Genomic DNA, 19,254 nt, shown 5'->3' on the forward strand with positions numbered 1-19,254 from the left:
CAAAACTGAATACCAAGCATCAGATATATTAACGAAACCCCTCAAGGCACCATCATTCTTCAAGTTAAGGCGTATGTTAGGAGTTTGCAACAAAGAAGACTTAGCATCAAGAGAGGGGCATTGTTTTCTCTAATCTAATCTTGTTTCTGCTCAGTTTAAGGGAAGACATGTTAGGTGAAGTAGTCAAAGTTGTTGGTAATTTATCTTATATTTAGGGAGAAGTTGTGGATTGTTATTTGTGATCACGTGAGACTGCTTCTATCTTTTAGGAGTTTTGGTTGAGTTAGGAATCTATTTAAATTGTTCTCTTCGGCTGTTATGATGTGTGAATTTTATTTAATGATTCAATAAAGCTACTTTTTCTTCTATTTGCGTGATCTGTTCTACTACCTTTTAATTTACATATACCAATGTAAAAGTGATATCTTGTCTTTCCATTACTAGAGAGTATCTTTTCCCATACAGGAGATGCATACCTCAAAGGTGATGAGGAAAGAGATATGAGTCTGGGGACATATCTATTTGATACATGTAGAACATAGATCACAAAATATCATTGCATGGTATCGTAGGGGTAAATGGTGAATATCACTCAGGTAGCTCTAATGTCTACCTCACCACGATACATGTATAACACTATTAAAACTCAACCTCTATGATCGGAAAGGGGTCAACTCTATCACACAAGGTGGAGACATAAGCACATGACTTATCATTAACTAAAAAGTTTAGTTTAGGAGAGTCACAAATAATAATATAGAAAAAGTAACAAATAATAATATGGAAAACAAACAAGTAGATATGTATGGTGCACTAAGGCAACATATGTGAATGAGATAATGTATGAATGATAGATTGCACTTGTAGTGACCTACACAAGATGTTGCATGATCATGACTAATACTTTGTTTGGTTTCCCATGATAAATGGGAGAAAAGAAAACTTACTTAAGGAATGATAGTTGAAAGAAAGAAAAATAAATAATGGAAAATGTAATAATTTTTTAATTGTTTGATATGGAAAAAAAAAAAATATATATATATAGAGGGAAAAAAATATATAATGATATAAAATGACATAAGTTTCTATAATGAAAAAGATACAAATATTAACATTTAAGTGTTTATAAATAATTATACAAAAAATATTATATTGAAATTAATTAAAATAATATATTGAAATTAATTAAATAATTAATTAGCACAAGGTAGAACCTCATTAAGTCTACTTTGTTTTTGTCCCCATACTACAACACTTCATTCATGGTTCTTTATTGGTAATATTTTAAGTTTACTTTGATGGTTGATTTCTCAACATTTCATTGGTGTGCATAACAATGTATTATTTTTTTTATAGGGCCCACATGAGTTTTTCCAACCTTTATAAAAACATCAACCACAATGGTATGGACCCTAGTTGAGCTCAACCAATCATTTGTCATTCTTAGAAAGTGAGAGGAGATGAAAGTAATGTTGTGCCCCAAATATATGACACCTCAGTAGGGATGTGAGAGACATTAATCAATTTCTGTCAACACAGCAAGCCAACATGTCTTATTGTTAGATCAATCTCCACCCATGTTGTATGAACTAAGAGCTCCTACGTTTCATGACACCAACATAACGTTGCAGCTCCAATTTTTTGTAAAAACAAATTGGGACATTTTCCTTTCTATAATTTAATAATCATGCCTTTTTATCCAATTTTGTGATGTACTGGTAAGATATTGGAGAATGTGTTTTATAATGCGTGTTCATTTTTTGAAAGCTTTATTTATAATACATAACCTTGAGAGCTAGAGTACCGAATGCTGAGTTATCACGTAAGAAAGATAAACAAAAACAAATAAAATAGAGAACATATAGTTTGGATTCTATAGAAAATGATTAGTTAAGAGAAATTACAAGTGGAGCTAAGAACGTAGAAAATTTTATATAAGGAATTGATTTCATGATACAAATCCAAGTTATACTAGGAATAGTTTTGTAAATTGTACAACACTTTTACAATGTGATAATAATAAAAGGTCTGGATAAAGAAAGAGATATCTAAGGAAAATGGCCCAAAATAAATTTAATACAAGGACCTTAGTTTTCGTTTCAACAACGTTGTTGTTAGTTCCAGATTCAGTTATCAAGTTACTCTTTTTCTCAAACTAGGGTTTCTCTGTTTCTTTGCACAATTATGGCTAAGAAGAGAACAACAACACATGAAAAGAAGAAGAAGATAATTTCATTTGATATGATACCAAAATGTTCTCAACAACCAAGAAGCTCTCCCCCAAAACGCCGCACTGATTTCTCTGTTTTTACTTCCACTCCTCGTCATTCTTCAATCTTCTTCAACCCAGGTATTGATTATTGAATTGAATTTGTTTTTGTTAATAAATGATTAAATTTGATTGTTTTGATCATTGTGGTGGTTAATTGTGTTCAATTCTTTTGTTGATTGGGTTTTATTTAAATGGGTGTTTGTTTGTTTCAAATTTGTTTGGGTCATTATGGTTTAATCTTATTTGACATCTTTAATTGTTCAGTTGTGTATTCGGTTGAAAATTTTGATCTTGTTTTCGGTTTGATTGTAAATAATTGGCTGCAAAGCTATATTCCCTTTCATGTGCCTTTTTTTGTGATGCATTTTATAAAGACTTATTTGTCAATTTTCACTGTCATTGTAACCATACAAACAACCTTAATTGAAATTATGGAATGCCCTTGATCCCTTCCTTGACCAAAGGACTACTATGGCTTCCAATTAATGTGGCAATCTCATTGATGATAATTTTCTTACGAAATTTGGTTAGAATGATAGTTTCAAAGAATTCGGGTATTTAGTGGCATGTAAGTATTATGTTGTGTAAACCATGTAGTCTAATGCTTGTTTGTCGTTTTTGGATGTTGAATGCTTTAACAATGTAAGGAGATCATGCTTTTGTCCTTGTTGTTTAATTGTTCAATGCTAACTAAAAAATTAGAAGTGATCTTTTTTAGTGATCCTGATTCAATTATCATGTATGTATATATGTTGGAGGAAAAGTGTACAATCGGTTTTGTGTTGCATTGACAAATAATGACATTCATGCCAGAGTTAAACTGAATAGTTTTATTGATAAATTCGGAAATTACACAATATACAACAATAGACTTGCAGTCCCAAAGACCAAAATCTCCAATTACACACTCAATACAACATCATTCGCTGTCTGGCCTAGAGTTTCAAGAACTAATACGGAGAATATCTCTGCCCAGAAAACTATCAAATACACGCATATTAACTGTCTAGCCTTACACAATAGATTAAAAATGGAAATATAAAATAATTCTAACATAAATGCTCCTAAAATACATAACTACTCCTACAGAATTGCCACATGGCATATTTCTGCTCTGCACCTCTATCTATGTCCAAGTCCAACTCATCTTTCTAGATAGAAGGTTTCTGGGTTCCATCAGATGATCAGACATTCTTTTAAATCTTCCAACTACTTCTGTCCTTTACAATTCATATCTAAATTTACATGGCTCAACCTTTTAAAGATGAATACCTCCATTGAGTAACTCGGTCCCCACTAGGTGGGAACCTCGTGCATTGAGCCGACCTTTTTTACCTCCATTGAGCTAGATGCTTCTCATAAACCTTATCAAAATTTCAAAGATTTAATTTATTGTTTTGTTTTTTTTAATCCAGACCTGGAGATGATTTTATAGTTGTGGCACTGAAACTCACATTTTTTATTTGGTCATGCAAGGAGTTTTGGCCGGAGTTATGTTGATTTTTGTGGCAAATTATTTTTTTAATAATTGATACAAGCTATTCTCATGCAGATTCCTCACCAGGTTCATCATCTGGTGAAATTAGATCATCTAATGTCATTGCAAGCAGTTTAAAAGAGAAGAAATTGGGAGCATTACACTTTCCTGAACCCACACCAGCTCGGTGCAGCAATTCCCATGACCATAGGTCAGTGTCTTCATCTGAGCTTTCTGATGATCCGGTTATGGAAGTTGATTCAGATCAAGATCGCAACCTTGCCAGCAACAGGTTTCTATTCTATTGTCATGTCATTACAAATAAGTTAGGACTTAGGGCCTTTCAGCTTTCTGCTTCTAATAAGCCTGAAACCTTTAAGTTTCCTGCTTCTATGTAGGGATGCCAGTAACAAAAAAAATGACATATTCAAGATGTCAGAATCTACACCACATGGATCACCTGTTAGTGACAGCAATTATTTTGCTGTAACCCCGGGAAGTGTTGTATGGGCAAGAACAGCTTGTCAAATGTGGTGGCCTGCTGAGGTATTTACAGCTATATCTTCTCATGTTCCATGTTTCTGTCACTATCTAAATGCTTCTGAATAGACCTATTTGACACATATTTGATCTGTATATAATGGTCTGGAGATTATATGCCGGATAGTATAATGCTTATCTAGTTACCTTGTCTTCTGATCTGCTGCATTCTTCTCCCTCAGCATCTTGAAAAAAAAGGATTTTATATGGAAGGATCTTGATTTTACATGCATTTTACTTACTAAGTTGTTTAGGGGAAAATAGACATGCATTATGAACTTGTAATACATGTTTATCTTGGAAACAGGAGAACTTGCTCTAACAATGGCTTGTGGTATTAATCAGTTGAATAAGATATACAACCAGTTCAAATTTCATAAACTTTTTATTTCATCCGTATACTGTACTTACATAAATCAATATAATGTAACTTAATGAGTTGATGATATGAATACTACAAACGAGTAGCATCTCTTTTAGCCTACCTGTCAACCATGATAATGGCCCCTTTATGTATCTCTGTTTTCTTCTTCTACTCTGTTCCTCTTTCTCTCTTCTCCCTTGGAAGAATTGTGTCTTTTGTTCAAACTATTGAAACTTTATGTTTTAAATCCATTCTTGTGAACTAGAAACTTTTACTCCTTCAACTTGCAAGTATTTAAGATTGAACTTTGTGTAATCAAATATCCAAAATGTTGGTTAACTTTACATGTCAAAACAGTTTTAATTTTGTTCAAATTCCTTGAATGCTTTCATATTTTACAATTTTAAAACTTGGTGCAAATCTCTTATATTTTTTATGTTGCCTTGAGGTATGTATTTACTTCTTTTGTCGAGGAGCTGTTTTATGTGACAACTTTTGTTCAATATTTCATTTTATTCATCCATATTATTATTATTATTTTAAATTATCTTTACCAGATCATGGAAGAAAGATCCACATTATCTGACTCAGCCTGTGATGGACATGTTTTAGTGCAGTTTTATGGAAACCGTCCCAGGTAGTGTAGCAAATGTTTGCTCTTTTGGGCAGAATATCTTTACCTCTATTATAGTTTTGGGGATATTCTAACATGTTTACTGATTGTATGCCATCTTACTTTGTCAATTCCCAGTGCTTGGATTGATCCAAGGACAAATATTTCAGCATTTGAGGATGTAAGTGTAATCCTTGTCTTCCACTATGCTTTCTCACATATAAGTTCATTGTGCTCAAGTCCCTATCTGTATTTGCATTTTGATAACATGAGTAGAGCCAATCCTGATGAGGGAGAAATAACAGCACTTTTGTTATCAACCACATAGTTTTATGGGCCAGGTCATAAATCCCATAACCTGACACCTGCGCTCATGTGGTCCTTCAGCAAAACGGGATATCCATTCGAACCTACTCATGAATGTTTGACCTAGACTTTTTATTTTGAAATTAATTTAAGCTTAAAAATGTAACTTATAGGATTCGAGCATGATACATATGCTCTTCTTGAGTGATATTCTCATTTTTTAATTAAGGTTATTATATAACTAATTTCGATTTTAGAAAATTTGAAGTAGATATTTATTGTGCTAGCTTGGCTACATACATCATCATCAGTACCTTTTCATAACATGTATCTTTTAAATGAAGTAGATTTATGTATAGTGTTTTTTAAATATTTTTCTTTGTTAGTAGAGGGTGAGCCTCGTCTCAACGATAAGGTTGTTTGCCTTGTGATATGAAGGTCATGAGTTCAAATCCTGGAAACACCCTCTTATGTTGTGGACATCTAAAGGAATGAATGTGTTTTTTCTGCATTTCCATGTCCATATATCCTGCTTTCCCTTGTCTTTTAGAGAAAAGCACGACAACCAAGGAGCCAAGCTTGAATTACAATGGTAGGAAACAGAAAATATAGACAAAAAGGTAACAGTAGAAGAGGAAAATGTAAAATCCGAGTTGCAAGTGCAGTCCAAGTTCCAGAATAAATCCACAGCCCCCACGCCCACTTCCTAAATTAATGAAATTATTTTCTCCACTAACTGCCTATTCATTTGCGTATTGGTTTTCTCCACCCCCACTTCTTTACTCCATTTGCTTATGTGACATGTTGATTAACTGGTGGTTTCCGCCATCAAGTTTTCGAGAGTTGTATATGAGATACTTGTATATTTATCTGCTTAAAGTATGTATCACTAACATCTCGTTTGTATCCATGATTTTTTATTGCAGTGTTTTGAAGAAAGGAGCACTAACCCTTCATGTGATTTTCAAGAAGCTCTAAAACAAGTATGTTTTAATATAAAGCCCAACTTCAATATGTTTTAACTCCAGTAAAGTTTACGATTTCATCAAGCAGATTTTGTATTTCATTTATCTACTTTTTCATTTTCCATCTTGATATGATACCAGGCCTTACAGAGGAAGGAGCAACTTAGTTCTTCCAGAACTTTGAGTTCTGATAGATCTACTCACTCTGAGCAGCAAGATCATTCATCTGGTATGTTCTTGGTCTATGCTGTGTATCGTGTTTTAGACAGAAAAGTAGAGGTCAAAATAGGAAGTTGCATCAACGAGTCTTTCTGTTTCTTAAACAGGTTTCATAAATTAGTATAGTTGATTCAGTTTCATTTAGTGAGTGAATGGGATTACTATTTTTTGTAATGAAAACCACTTTTGTCAGAAACGTTCTCTTTATTAGATTGTTTCTTTAGTCAATTTAGCTAATCAGTATATCCAAGGTGTTTTACTCATTCACAGTGATTTATTTCATCGACTTTTTCGTAGAATCCACAGTTGGCTTGGAACTTCATATAATGCAAGATCATATCATACCTATATGATTCCATATCTTACAAGTTACAAGATGTTCTAGCTTTTTAAATTTTGAATCCTTGCAAGTGGTGCATTTGTCAGCCACAGTTATGGAACTGTTTGGAGACTATAGTAATCATACACACATTGTATGCATTAATTCACTGGTCTATTATACCTGACAATTACCTACCGAGTGCTATGATTTATTCGGTTTATTTCCTCTTTGACCGATTTATATTGATTTATGTTTTGAACAGATAAATGGACTTCATGTACCTCTAGCAGAATAATGGATGATTTTCAAGAGAGAAGAAGGGGCAAAAGGGAACGTAAACGCAAAGTTCATTTTGATGTAAGTAGCAAACACAAAGCTTATGGTATGAATTTGTGTATGGTGCATTTGAACAATAAAAATGCTAGTTGTACAACCAGATGCTATAACTTCCGCCACAACTTTTGGCTTCATAAGGCAGAGTACCATTACTCTGTCTTATAAAGCCAAAAGTTGTCGCACCTGATTTTACATATATAACACCACTGATCAAATAATGAAATCTTTGTAGGAGGTGTCATTTCCAATGAAATCAGAAAGAAAGGCTCGTCGGCTAAAGATAATGCGGTATCTTGGCCTTGTAGCCCCAATTGGCTCTCCATTTTGATCATGAATGCGAGTAATATATATACTTTGAGTGTTTGCAGCCTCACAGCTCTCTTGTTGGTTCTATTTTGACCATAATATGTATATTGCATATATTTGCCTCTACTCCTTAATCCTTATTAGCTTTGTAGTAAACGAACTTTTTTCAGTATCATTTAGTCTTCATTGATTCATTATTATGTGTAAATTAGGGGTGACAAATAGTTCAATTGGATAGGTAATTACTGCCTGTTTTGAGTTAGTGCCCTATATTGTTTTTTGACGTGTCAACTGTCTTGCAATGTGAACTTTTTCGTAAGTCATCATGTGATTAAGGGAATGCTATATATATATATATATATATATATAAATAAATAAGGGAATGGAGTATCTCCTGGTATAAGGAGATAAATTATCTCATCTTGTCAGTGAAATCTTGACATGTGTCATGTTTCATAATTTTCTATAAAAATATTTTTAAAAATAAACAAAATAGTACACATGTCACATTTTTATTAGCTAGAGGAGATAAGTTATCTCCTGATATGAGGAGATACATTATTCTCTATATATAAATAACTAATTTCTTTTAGGATACGTGACCATTTCTCTCCATGAGTGTTATTCTCATAAATTGAATTCTTAACTATCTTATCTTTTTGGAATATATAGGGCTTTATATTATTAGACTAATGTTTGCTAATGCCTTGGTAATGCCGTAAATATATTGATTTACATTGTAACTAAAAAGTAAAGTGATTTTGTTATCTTATGTTTTTTAAAAGCATGTTTTTATTGGAAAACTAAATATTTATTTAAATCCATCATTTCAATGTGATAGTTGTTTACTATTAGTTCCTTAAACTCAATCCTCATGTCAGAGGATAATAAAACAAAAAATAAATAAAGAAAATTACTTTGCTAAAATACTTTTAGTTTTCATTGATTTAATTGTATTTACAATTAATATCCTATATAAAAGGTAAATACTTATTAAGAAGAGGATAATTATTAATTTTATGCAAACAACTAATTATTATGAGAAATATAGAATTAAGTGATCATTTAACTATCTTTAAATTTAACTGTCATCTCGAGTCCCTATTTTTTTCGTCATGTGAGTACTAACTCGCTTCAAATTTAATCATCATCACGAGTTTCCACTTTTTTCATTTAGTGTCCACTCTTCCTCTTCCTGATGGATGGTTGAATTGTTATTTTCATTTTCAATTGGCTTTATAAGTATTTTAAATAAGCTTTTAGGGATAATAAAAAATATTAAAGAAAACCAACTTGACCTTAGTTTGAGGTCATTTTGGGTTTTAAAATTTTTTAGGTACCAAATTATTAATACACACAAAAATTGAGACACTAAAGTAGGTCTTTACTTAAAAGTCTATTAGCAGGTCCAAAATGAAACAAAAAAATTCCATTAAAAGTGCGGCACAGATTACAATTTACAAGGTGGATTTGAACTCTTATCCTTAAAGTTAGGAGAGAAGTAATGTTATTGTTGTGGCAAAACATATCTCTTTTTTTTTGGCTAATTTGATTAATCAAATATGTTTTACACATATAAGCATTGTATCTTCAGTTGGTTCATCTCCATATTATTGAGTCTTCTATCTATTTAGTCACTCATGGACATACTTAGATCAGTTGTACCTTCTATAACTCCTTGATTATTTATATTATGGATAGTGGAATAAAAATGAATAGGTTAACAAATAAAATGCTGATAAAATAGCAAAATGATTTAGCTCATTATGACTATGAAGTTGAATATATAAATGGGCTAAATCATTTTGCTATTTTATCAGCATTTTATTTGTTAACCTATTCATTTTTATTCCACTATCCATAATATAAATAATCAAGGAGTTATAGAAGGTACAACTGATCTAAGTATGTCCATGAGTGACTAAATAGATAGAAGACTCAATAATATGGAGATGAACCAACTGAAGATACAATGCTTATATGTGTAAAACATATTTGATTAATCAAATTAGCCAAAAAAAAAGAGATATGTTTTGCCACAACAATAACATTACTTCTCTCCTAACTTTAAGGATAAGAGTTCAAATCCACCTTGTAAATTGTAATCTGTGCCGCACTTTTAATGGAATTTTTTTGTTTCATTTTGGACCTGCTAATAGACTTTTAAGTAAAGACCTACTTTAGTGTCTCAATTTTTGTGTGTATTAATAATTTGGTACCTAAAAAATTTTAAAACCCAAAATGACCTCAAACTAAGGTCAAGTTGGTTTTCTTTAATATTTTTTATTATCCCTAAAAGCTTATTTAAAATACTTATAAAGCCAATTGAAAATGAAAATAACAATTCAACCATCCATCAGGAAGAGGAAGAGTGGACACTAAATGAAAAAAGTGGAAACTCGTGATGATGATTAAATTTGAAGCGAGTTAGTACTCACATGACGAAAAAAATAGGGACTCGAGATGACAGTTAAATTTAAAGATAGTTAAATGATCACTTAATTCTATATTTCTCATAATAATTAGTTGTTTGCATAAAATTAATAATTATCCTCTTCTTAATAAGTATTTACCTTTTATATAGGATATTAATTGTAAATACAATTAAATCAATGAAAACTAAAAGTATTTTAGCAAAGTAATTTTCTTTATTTATTTTTTGTTTTATTATCCTCTGACATGAGGATTGAGTTTAAGGAACTAATAGTAAACAACTATCACATTGAAATGATGGATTTAAATAAATATTTAGTTTTCCAATAAAAACATGCTTTTAAAAAACATAAGATAACAAAATCACTTTACTTTTTAGTTACAATGTAAATCAATATATTTACGGCATTACCAAGGCATTAGCAAACATTAGTCTAATAATATAAAGCCCTATATATTCCAAAAAGATAAGATAGTTAAGAATTCAATTTATGAGAATAACACTCATGGAGAGAAATGGTCATAACTTTGAAACATACTCATGAAATATACTTGGACTATTATGAAACATACTCATGAATGGGTAATACGTTCCATTCATATAATTTTTCATATGTACTATAAGTAATATATTTCTTACTTTTTTCTTCTAACTTGACTCGATTAAATCCCAATTTACAATTAAATTTACTAAATATATTTTTCCTCTTACTAAATTGAACAATAATTCTATGTTCGGTATAAGATATTTATTTCTAATGGCTAATTTATTTAACTTTATATAATTTAGAATAACGAACCTTAATTTTCCTCTTTTTTCTTCATTGTGTTTTATTACAATCATTGATAATGATGAATATTTTGATCTACTCTATCTTATTAGCACATATTTATTCTTTCCATTTATGTGTGTTATAAACTATTGTTTGTCTTTCCTTACAGTTTATTTTTATTTTTACTATAATCATTCAATTCTAATCTTTGCTATGGGTTTAAATTTTTCCGAATGAATTAATGGTTTTTCACTATAGTTGTCTTCTAATCTTTGTTCTAGTGTCCTTTGGATTCCCATGATAGAAATAGTTGTCATGCATTATTTTATTTCTATATGCTTATTGTTTGCTGAACTTCATTTATACTATGTTTCTTTTGGATTTTTTCATCTTTTCTCATATAAGATGTAGTTATTTTTATACCCAAAGCTCTATGTTTACATAGTGTGATTAATGTTACTATATTAGTATATATTCTAATGCCATATAATTTTGCAGGAACTCTAATCCTAATAATATATCACATGTATTCTCATTGAATTGGTATAGTATACTGATCTTTAATTCATATTATCCTATCTGGATAGGAATATTCGTCGCTCTTAATTTCAACATATGTTTTTTTGTCTTGTCTTACTTATTCTTAATGGGTTTTCAGTTTTTTCCCATAATTCTAATGGCAAAAAATTGTATTTTGCAATTGTTATATTCTCTCGAATATCTACTAATATGTGATACTTCCTAGCACTATATTTTTTTAATTAAATTTGACTAATATATAATATAAAACTCATTAAATATATGACTTATATTTTTGTAGTATTATTGTTTAGGAATTTATATTCAGTAAAAAATAACTTTTGTTGAATCTTATATGATTTTGTATTCATTAAAAAGTCTGCTCCTAATATTAATTTTGGTTTATTACTATATACCTCGTTATCTATCCATATTCTTATAGTAAGAACATTTAAATCTCATTACTATTAAGTCTTTGTCATTTCCTCATCTATTTCTAAATTGTTATCTGTTAGTTCTAATTGGATGATAGTCCTCTCTTGATTTGGTTTTACTAGCTACAATTATTACCTATGTTCATATTGCAACTTTAATAACTTCTACTAAGATATATTTTTCTTCCTCATTGATCAAATCTATTTTTGGTGTTATAGGTTTTAGATCTAATGAGCTAATTTTGTAGTTAATGGTATTTAAGCTAATATGCATCTTTCTAATTTTGTATTTTTCCTATGGCTAAACGTTTTTATTAATATCATTTCTATGACTATTCACACTTCTTATTGGCTCATATATGGAAATGCTTATATTAAGGATATATATCCTTTTGGGCCAGCGTCCACAAGCTTATGCTGTAAGCAACTCCTCTTATGCACCTACAGATATTGAGGAAGCTATGCATACAATGTCATAACTAATTTCTTTTAGGATACGTGACCATTTCTCTCCATGAGTGTTATTCTCATAAATTGAATTCTTAACTATCTTATCTTTTTGGAATATATAGGGCTTTATATTATTAGACTAATGTTTGCTAATGCCTTGGTAATGCCGTAAATATATTGATTTACATTGTAACTAAAAAGTAAAGTGATTTTGTTATCTTATGTTTTTTAAAAGCATGTTTTTATTGGAAAACTAAATATTTATTTAAATCCATCATTTCAATGTGATAGTTGTTTACTATTAGTTCCTTAAACTCAATCCTCATGTCAGAGGATAATAAAACAAAAAATAAATAAAGAAAATTACTTTGCTAAAATACTTTTAGTTTTCATTGATTTAATTGTATTTACAATTAATATCCTATATAAAAGGTAAATACTTATTAAGAAGAGGATAATTATTAATTTTATGCAAACAACTAATTATTATGAGAAATATAGAATTAAGTGATCATTTAACTATCTTTAAATTTAACTGTCATCTCGAGTCCCTATTTTTTTCGTCATGTGAGTACTAACTCGCTTCAAATTTAATCATCATCACGAGTTTCCACTTTTTTCATTTAGTGTCCACTCTTCCTCTTCCTGATGGATGGTTGAATTGTTATTTTCATTTTCAATTGGCTTTATAAGTATTTTAAATAAGCTTTTAGGGATAATAAAAAATATTAAAGAAAACCAACTTGACCTTAGTTTGAGGTCATTTTGGGTTTTAAAATTTTTTAGGTACCAAATTATTAATACACACAAAAATTGAGACACTAAAGTAGGTCTTTACTTAAAAGTCTATTAGCAGGTCCAAAATGAAACAAAAAAATTCCATTAAAAGTGCGGCACAGATTACAATTTACAAGGTGGATTTGAACTCTTATCCTTAAAGTTAGGAGAGAAGTAATGTTATTGTTGTGGCAAAACATATCTCTTTTTTTTTGGCTAATTTGATTAATCAAATATGTTTTACACATATAAGCATTGTATCTTCAGTTGGTTCATCTCCATATTATTGAGTCTTCTATCTATTTAGTCACTCATGGACATACTTAGATCAGTTGTACCTTCTATAACTCCTTGATTATTTATATTATGGATAGTGGAATAAAAATGAATAGGTTAACAAATAAAATGCTGATAAAATAGCAAAATGATTTATGTACTCTCTCGTCTTATTTTAATATGAGCAAAACAAATTCCTTTATGGTATCAGAAGAACCAGGGAACTTTTCTAGCTTCTTCTAATCCTCCCATTTCATTTCTTCCTCATCCTCTCTCTGCTGCTTCTCAGCCATGTCTGGTTCGAAGAATTCCTTTCATCCGGCTCTTGCCGTATCCAATATCAAGAATCATATCTCCGTCATTCTTGAAATGGAAAACGTTCAATATGGAACGTGGGCTGAACTTTTCAAAATTCATGCCCGATCTCACAAGGTCATTCACCATATCATTCCACCGGAAGCAGACAAGGAAAAGCAGTTGCCCGAAACCGATGAGGAGAAAGAATTGTGGTCCACCCTTGATGCCACTGTTCTCCAATGGATTTATTCCACTATTTCGAATGATCTTTTGACCACCATCCTTGAGCCTGACTCCACTGCAATGGAGGCGTGGGATCGGTTACGAGACATCTTTCAAGATAACCAACACTCACGTGCAGTCACGCTCGAACAAGACTTCTCCACCACTCGAATGGAAGATTTTCCAAATGCTTCAGCATATTGTCAACGACTAAAGATGCTTTCGGATCAATTGAAAAATGTAGGTGCACCTGTTTCCAATCAGCGACTCGTTCTTCAACTGGTGTCTGGACTCACTGATGCATATAAAGGGGTCGCTACATTGATCCGACAAAGCAACCCTCTTCCTCCTTTCTATCAAGCTCGCTCTATGCTTACACTAGAAGAAGCAGGGTTGATTAAGATGGCAGCCACAGGATCAAATACTGCCATGGTTGCTACACAATCTAAGGGTTTTGATGAACTACTCCCTTATTCTGAAAATTCCTCACACAACCGAGGCGGGAGAAAGGGTGGCTATCGAAATCACACAAACACCAGTAGCAGAAACAACAATCGCAGTGTCGGTGGTGGTGGTGGGAAAGGCGGTCGCGGTGGTCGCGGTGGTCGTGGCAACAACCAACAACACCAACAGCAGTTCCCGACCCCCTCTTAGCAGTAGCATCAGTACCCATTTCCTAACTGGGGTGGATACCACAGCCTTGGGCTATACCTCCCTGCCCATATCCTTCTTCACAATGGGTCCGCCCAAATGACCCAACAAAACAACCAGGAGTTTTGGGCCAGCGTCCACAAGCTTATGCTGTAAGCAACCCTTCTTATGCACCTACAAATATTGAGGCAGCTATGCATACAATGTCACTCAACATTCCTGATGGAAATTGGTATATGGATACCAGAGCAACCTCTCATATGACAACATCTCAAGGTACTCTCTCGTCTTATTTTAATGTGAGCAATTTAAATCAAAATATTATTGTTGGTAGTGGACACGGAATTCCAATTCATGGTTATGGACATTCATCCCTTTCCCCACCACATCCACCATTAAATTTAAAAAATGTCCTACATGCCCCAAAACTTATAAAAAAATTAATTTATGTGCGTCGTCTTACCACTGACAATAATGTTTCCATTGAATTTGATCCTTTTGGGTTCTCTGTGAAGGACCTTCAGACGGGAATACCAATAATGAGATGTGACATCATCGACGATCTATATCCTCTCACATCTACCAACAACCATCAAGCCACTTTTGCAGCTATCACTCCCAGTTTATGGCACAATAGATTGGGACATTCGAGACCATCTGTTCTACACTCCCTTAGGAAGAATAAATTTATTTCATGTCAACATTTATCACCCTCTAATGTTTGTGAGTCTTGTGTTTTTGGGAAACATGTCAAATTGCCATTTTATAATTCATCTTCTCATACTTTGATGCCATTAGAAATTATGCATAGTGATTTATAGACCTCTCCTATTTTAAGCACTGCAGGGCATAAATATTATATTCTATTTTTGGATGACTACTCTAATTTCTTGTGGACTTTTCCCATTAGCAAAAAATCCCAAGTATACTCAACATTTTCATCTCTTAGTGCTCTTATTAAGACACAATTTGAAAAGAATCCACAGTTGGCTTGGAACTTCATATAATGCAAGATCATATCATACCTATATGATTCCATATCTTACAAGTTACAAGATGTTCTAGCTTTTTAAATTTTGAATCCTTGCAAGTGGTGCATTTGTCAGCCACAGTTATGGAACTGTTTGGAGACTATAGTAATCATACACACATTGTATGCATTAATTCACTGGTCTATTATACCTGACAATTACCTACCGAGTGCTATGATTTATTCGGTTTATTTCCTCTTTGACCGATTTATATTGATTTATGTTTTGAACAGATAAATGGACTTCATGTACCTCTAGCAGAATAATGGATGATTTTCAAGAGAGAAGAAGGGGCAAAAGGGAACGTAAACGCAAAGTTCATTTTGATGTAAGTAGCAAACACAAAGCTTATGGTATGAATTTGTGTATGGTGCATTTGAACAATAAAAATGCTAGTTGTACAACCAGATGCTATAACTTCCGCCACAACTTTTGGCTTCATAAGGCAGAGTACCATTACTCTGTCTTATAAAGCCAAAAGTTGTCGCACCTGATTTTACATATATAACACCACTGATCAAATAATGAAATCTTTGTAGGAGGTGTCATTTCCAATGAAATCAGAAAGAAAGGCTCGTCGGCTAAAGATAATGCGGTATCTTGGCCTTGTAGCCCCAATTGGCTCTCCATTTTGATCATGAATGCGAGTAATATATATACTTTGAGTGTTTGCAGCCTCACAGCTCTCTTGTTGGTTCTATTTTGACCATAATATGTATATTGCATATATTTGCCTCTACTCCTTAATCCTTATTAGCTTTGTAGTAAACGAACTTTTTTCAGTATCATTTAGTCTTCATTGATTCATTATTATGTGTAAATTAGGGGTGACAAATAGTTCAATTGGATAGGTAATTACTGCCTGTTTTGAGTTAGTGCCCTATATTGTTTTTTGACGTGTCAACTGTCTTGCAATGTGAACTTTTTCGTAAGTCATCATGTGATTAAGGGAATGCTATATATATATATATATATATATATAAATAAATAAGGGAATGGAGTATCTCCTGGTATAAGGAGATAAATTATCTCATCTTGTCAGTGAAATCTTGACATGTGTCATGTTTCATAATTTTCTATAAAAATATTTTTAAAAATAAACAAAATAGTACACATGTCACATTTTTATTAGCTAGAGGAGATAAGTTATCTCCTGATATGAGGAGATACATTATTCTCTATATATAAATAACTAATTTCTTTTAGGATACGTGACCATTTCTCTCCATGAGTGTTATTCTCATAAATTGAATTCTTAACTATCTTATCTTTTTGGAATATATAGGGCTTTATATTATTAGACTAATGTTTGCTAATGCCTTGGTAATGCCGTAAATATATTGATTTACATTGTAACTAAAAAGTAAAGTGATTTTGTTATCTTATGTTTTTTAAAAGCATGTTTTTATTGGAAAACTAAATATTTATTTAAATCCATCATTTCAATGTGATAGTTGTTTACTATTAGTTCCTTAAACTCAATCCTCATGTCAGAGGATAATAAAACAAAAAATAAATAAAGAAAATTACTTTGCTAAAATACTTTTAGTTTTCATTGATTTAATTGTATTTACAATTAATATCCTATATAAAAGGTAAATACTTATTAAGAAGAGGATAATTATTAATTTTATGCAAACAACTAATTATTATGAGAAATATAGAATTAAGTGATCATTTAACTATCTTTAAATTTAACTGTCATCTCGAGTCCCTATTTTTTTCGTCATGTGAGTACTAACTCGCTTCAAATTTAATCATCATCACGAGTTTCCACTTTTTTCATTTAGTGTCCACTCTTCCTCTTCCTGATGGATGGTTGAATTGTTATTTTCATTTTCAATTGGCTTTATAAGTATTTTAAATAAGCTTTTAGGGATAATAAAAAATATTAAAGAAAACCAACTTGACCTTAGTTTGAGGTCATTTTGGGTTTTAAAATTTTTTAGGTACCAAATTATTAATACACACAAAAATTGAGACACTAAAGTAGGTCTTTACTTAAAAGTCTATTAGCAGGTCCAAAATGAAACAAAAAAATTCCATTAAAAGTGCGGCACAGATTACAATTTACAAGGTGGATTTGAACTCTTATCCTTAAAGTTAGGAGAGAAGTAATGTTATTGTTGTGGCAAAACATATCTCTTTTTTTTTGGCTAATTTGATTAATCAAATATGTTTTACACATATAAGCATTGTATCTTCAGTTGGTTCATCTCCATATTATTGAGTCTTCTATCTATTTAGTCACTCATGGACATACTTAGATCAGTTGTACCTTCTATAACTCCTTGATTATTTATATTATGGATAGTGGAATAAAAATGAATAGGTTAACAAATAAAATGCTGATAAAATAGCAAAATGATTTAGCTCATTATGACTATGAAGTTGAATATATAAATGGGCTAAATCATTTTGCTATTTTATCAGCATTTTATTTGTTAACCTATTCGTTTTTATTCCCTTATCTAATCAGTGCTTTACTTGGATATTATTTATCCTAATTCAAAATTAAAGTATTTATTATAAATAACTCTAATTTCTCTATTAATATTTACTATAAGCTTTATTATTGCTAAAAATTTCTTCCAAGTGGAGTGGTATTTGCTTTGACTATCATGAAACTTTTCACTAAAATATTTTGTTCTTAATTCTTTCTTCTCTTCATTCATGGTATAATGTTCCTCAATAGTTGTCTGATGCATTAGTATAAATAATATATCTTACATTAGTATCAATTGGTATATATAATATAGGCAAATGATGGCATAATTTCTTGATTTGTTCTATTATATTTTCTATATTGTCATCCAATATTAGGCATGACAAAGAAAACCGAATCCGTGGGTACCCACCATATCCCAATACGAATTTAACGGGGAAACTCGATGCGATCGGGTTTGAGTTCGGGTTTTACATGAGTTCAAATTTAGGTTTCGGGTTTGGTAGAGCTAAGATCCTACCCCGAACTCGCTCTGAAGTAATGTAATTTAATTTGCAACTTTAAATTCTATCATGTGTTTATTTCCTTAACTTCAAATTTAACTTTACATTGTTGTTGGTTCTTCAAACAGAAGTGAAATAGAATTGGACAAAATAGAAATGCTACAGAAAAATGAAACTGAAATGAAATGATAATCACTCTCCTTCGATATATTTATTCTTTTCGGGTTTTTCGTCAAGTTCAGGTTACCCAAAATCTGAAGAGTTTAGGGATGATACATTTGTTTTCAACTCCGTTGAGTTCGGATTTGGGTTTTGGATTTCTGGTTCGGAATTGGGTGAGTATAAATCTGACCCCGATATACCTCGTTGCTATTCCTATCCATTACCCATCTATTTCCCCTGCTAACTTGGATATTTTGGTTGTCAATTTTGACAAATTTGGAATATAATTTCTCGCGAGGTTTACTAATCATGGATGTGATTGTAATTCCATTTTATTATTGATCCTAGGAAAATCTTCCATTTTTTTTTGCTTATATGTTCTTGTAATTCTATTCCATATCGGGATATTATTTGCCCTAAAAATCATTTAGTTCTTCTCAACTCTGCCTTTTGGAGTGATATGTATAGTCCATTTTTTGTACCAGATCTATAATTTTTTAAATGAATTTCATGAATCTCTTGATTATATGAAAATATTAGAATATCATATATATATATAT

The 19,254-nt window shown here is 31.4% G+C and overlaps 2 protein-coding genes and 1 long non-coding RNA gene across 5 annotated transcripts; all 3 read left to right on the forward strand.

Annotated features, from left to right (window-relative positions):
- On the forward strand, positions 1,987–7,914 carry LOC109359169. 3 transcript variants are annotated; one of them, XM_019603737.1, is made up of 9 exons: positions 1,987–2,350; positions 3,825–4,041; positions 4,148–4,295; positions 5,211–5,290; positions 5,405–5,447; positions 6,499–6,555; positions 6,679–6,766; positions 7,341–7,435; positions 7,650–7,914. In XM_019603737.1, the coding sequence occupies exons 1-9, from the start codon at positions 2,185–2,187 to the stop codon at positions 7,740–7,742; spliced, it is 987 nt and encodes a 328-aa protein (XP_019459282.1). In that variant the 5' UTR covers positions 1,987–2,184; the 3' UTR covers positions 7,743–7,914. The 3 variants fall into 3 exon arrangements, with proteins under 3 accessions (XP_019459282.1, XP_019459281.1, XP_019459283.1); XM_019603736.1 differs by having other exon boundaries at positions 1,991–2,350; positions 7,647–7,914; XM_019603738.1 differs by having other exon boundaries at positions 1,991–2,350; positions 3,825–3,960; positions 7,647–7,914.
- On the forward strand, positions 13,602–14,555 carry LOC109359859. Its single transcript, XM_019604554.1, has one exon. It carries the CDS (start codon positions 13,674–13,676, stop codon positions 14,553–14,555), a length of 882 nt encoding a protein of 293 aa, XP_019460099.1. The 5' UTR covers positions 13,602–13,673.
- Positions 15,766–16,390, forward strand: LOC109360059. Its single transcript, XR_002109097.1, has 2 exons — positions 15,766–15,911; positions 16,123–16,390. It is a non-coding gene; the product is annotated as an uncharacterized LOC109360059 (long non-coding RNA).

Source organism: Lupinus angustifolius, chromosome LG11 (assembly GCF_001865875.1).
Source record: "Lupinus angustifolius cultivar Tanjil chromosome LG11, LupAngTanjil_v1.0, whole genome shotgun sequence".
NCBI lineage: Eukaryota > Viridiplantae > Streptophyta > Magnoliopsida > Fabales > Fabaceae > Lupinus > Lupinus angustifolius.

What these genes read in the sequence shown, in the direction of transcription:
- LOC109359169 (XM_019603736.1), top strand. Translation starts at nt 2,185, where the DNA reads ATGGCTAAGAAGAGAACAACAACACATGAAAAGAAGAAGAAGATAATT. An exon ending in AAATGTGGTGGCCTGCTGAG is followed by an intron (nt 4,296 to 5,210) that starts GTATTTACAGCT and finishes TATCTTTACCAG; the next exon opens with ATCATGGAAGAAAGATCCAC. An exon ending in TTTTATGGAAACCGTCCCAG is followed by an intron (nt 5,291 to 5,404) that starts GTAGTGTAGCAA and finishes GTCAATTCCCAG; the next exon opens with TGCTTGGATTGATCCAAGGA.
- LOC109359859 (XM_019604554.1), top strand. Translation starts at nt 13,674, where the DNA reads ATGTCTGGTTCGAAGAATTCCTTTCATCCGGCTCTTGCCGTATCCAAT.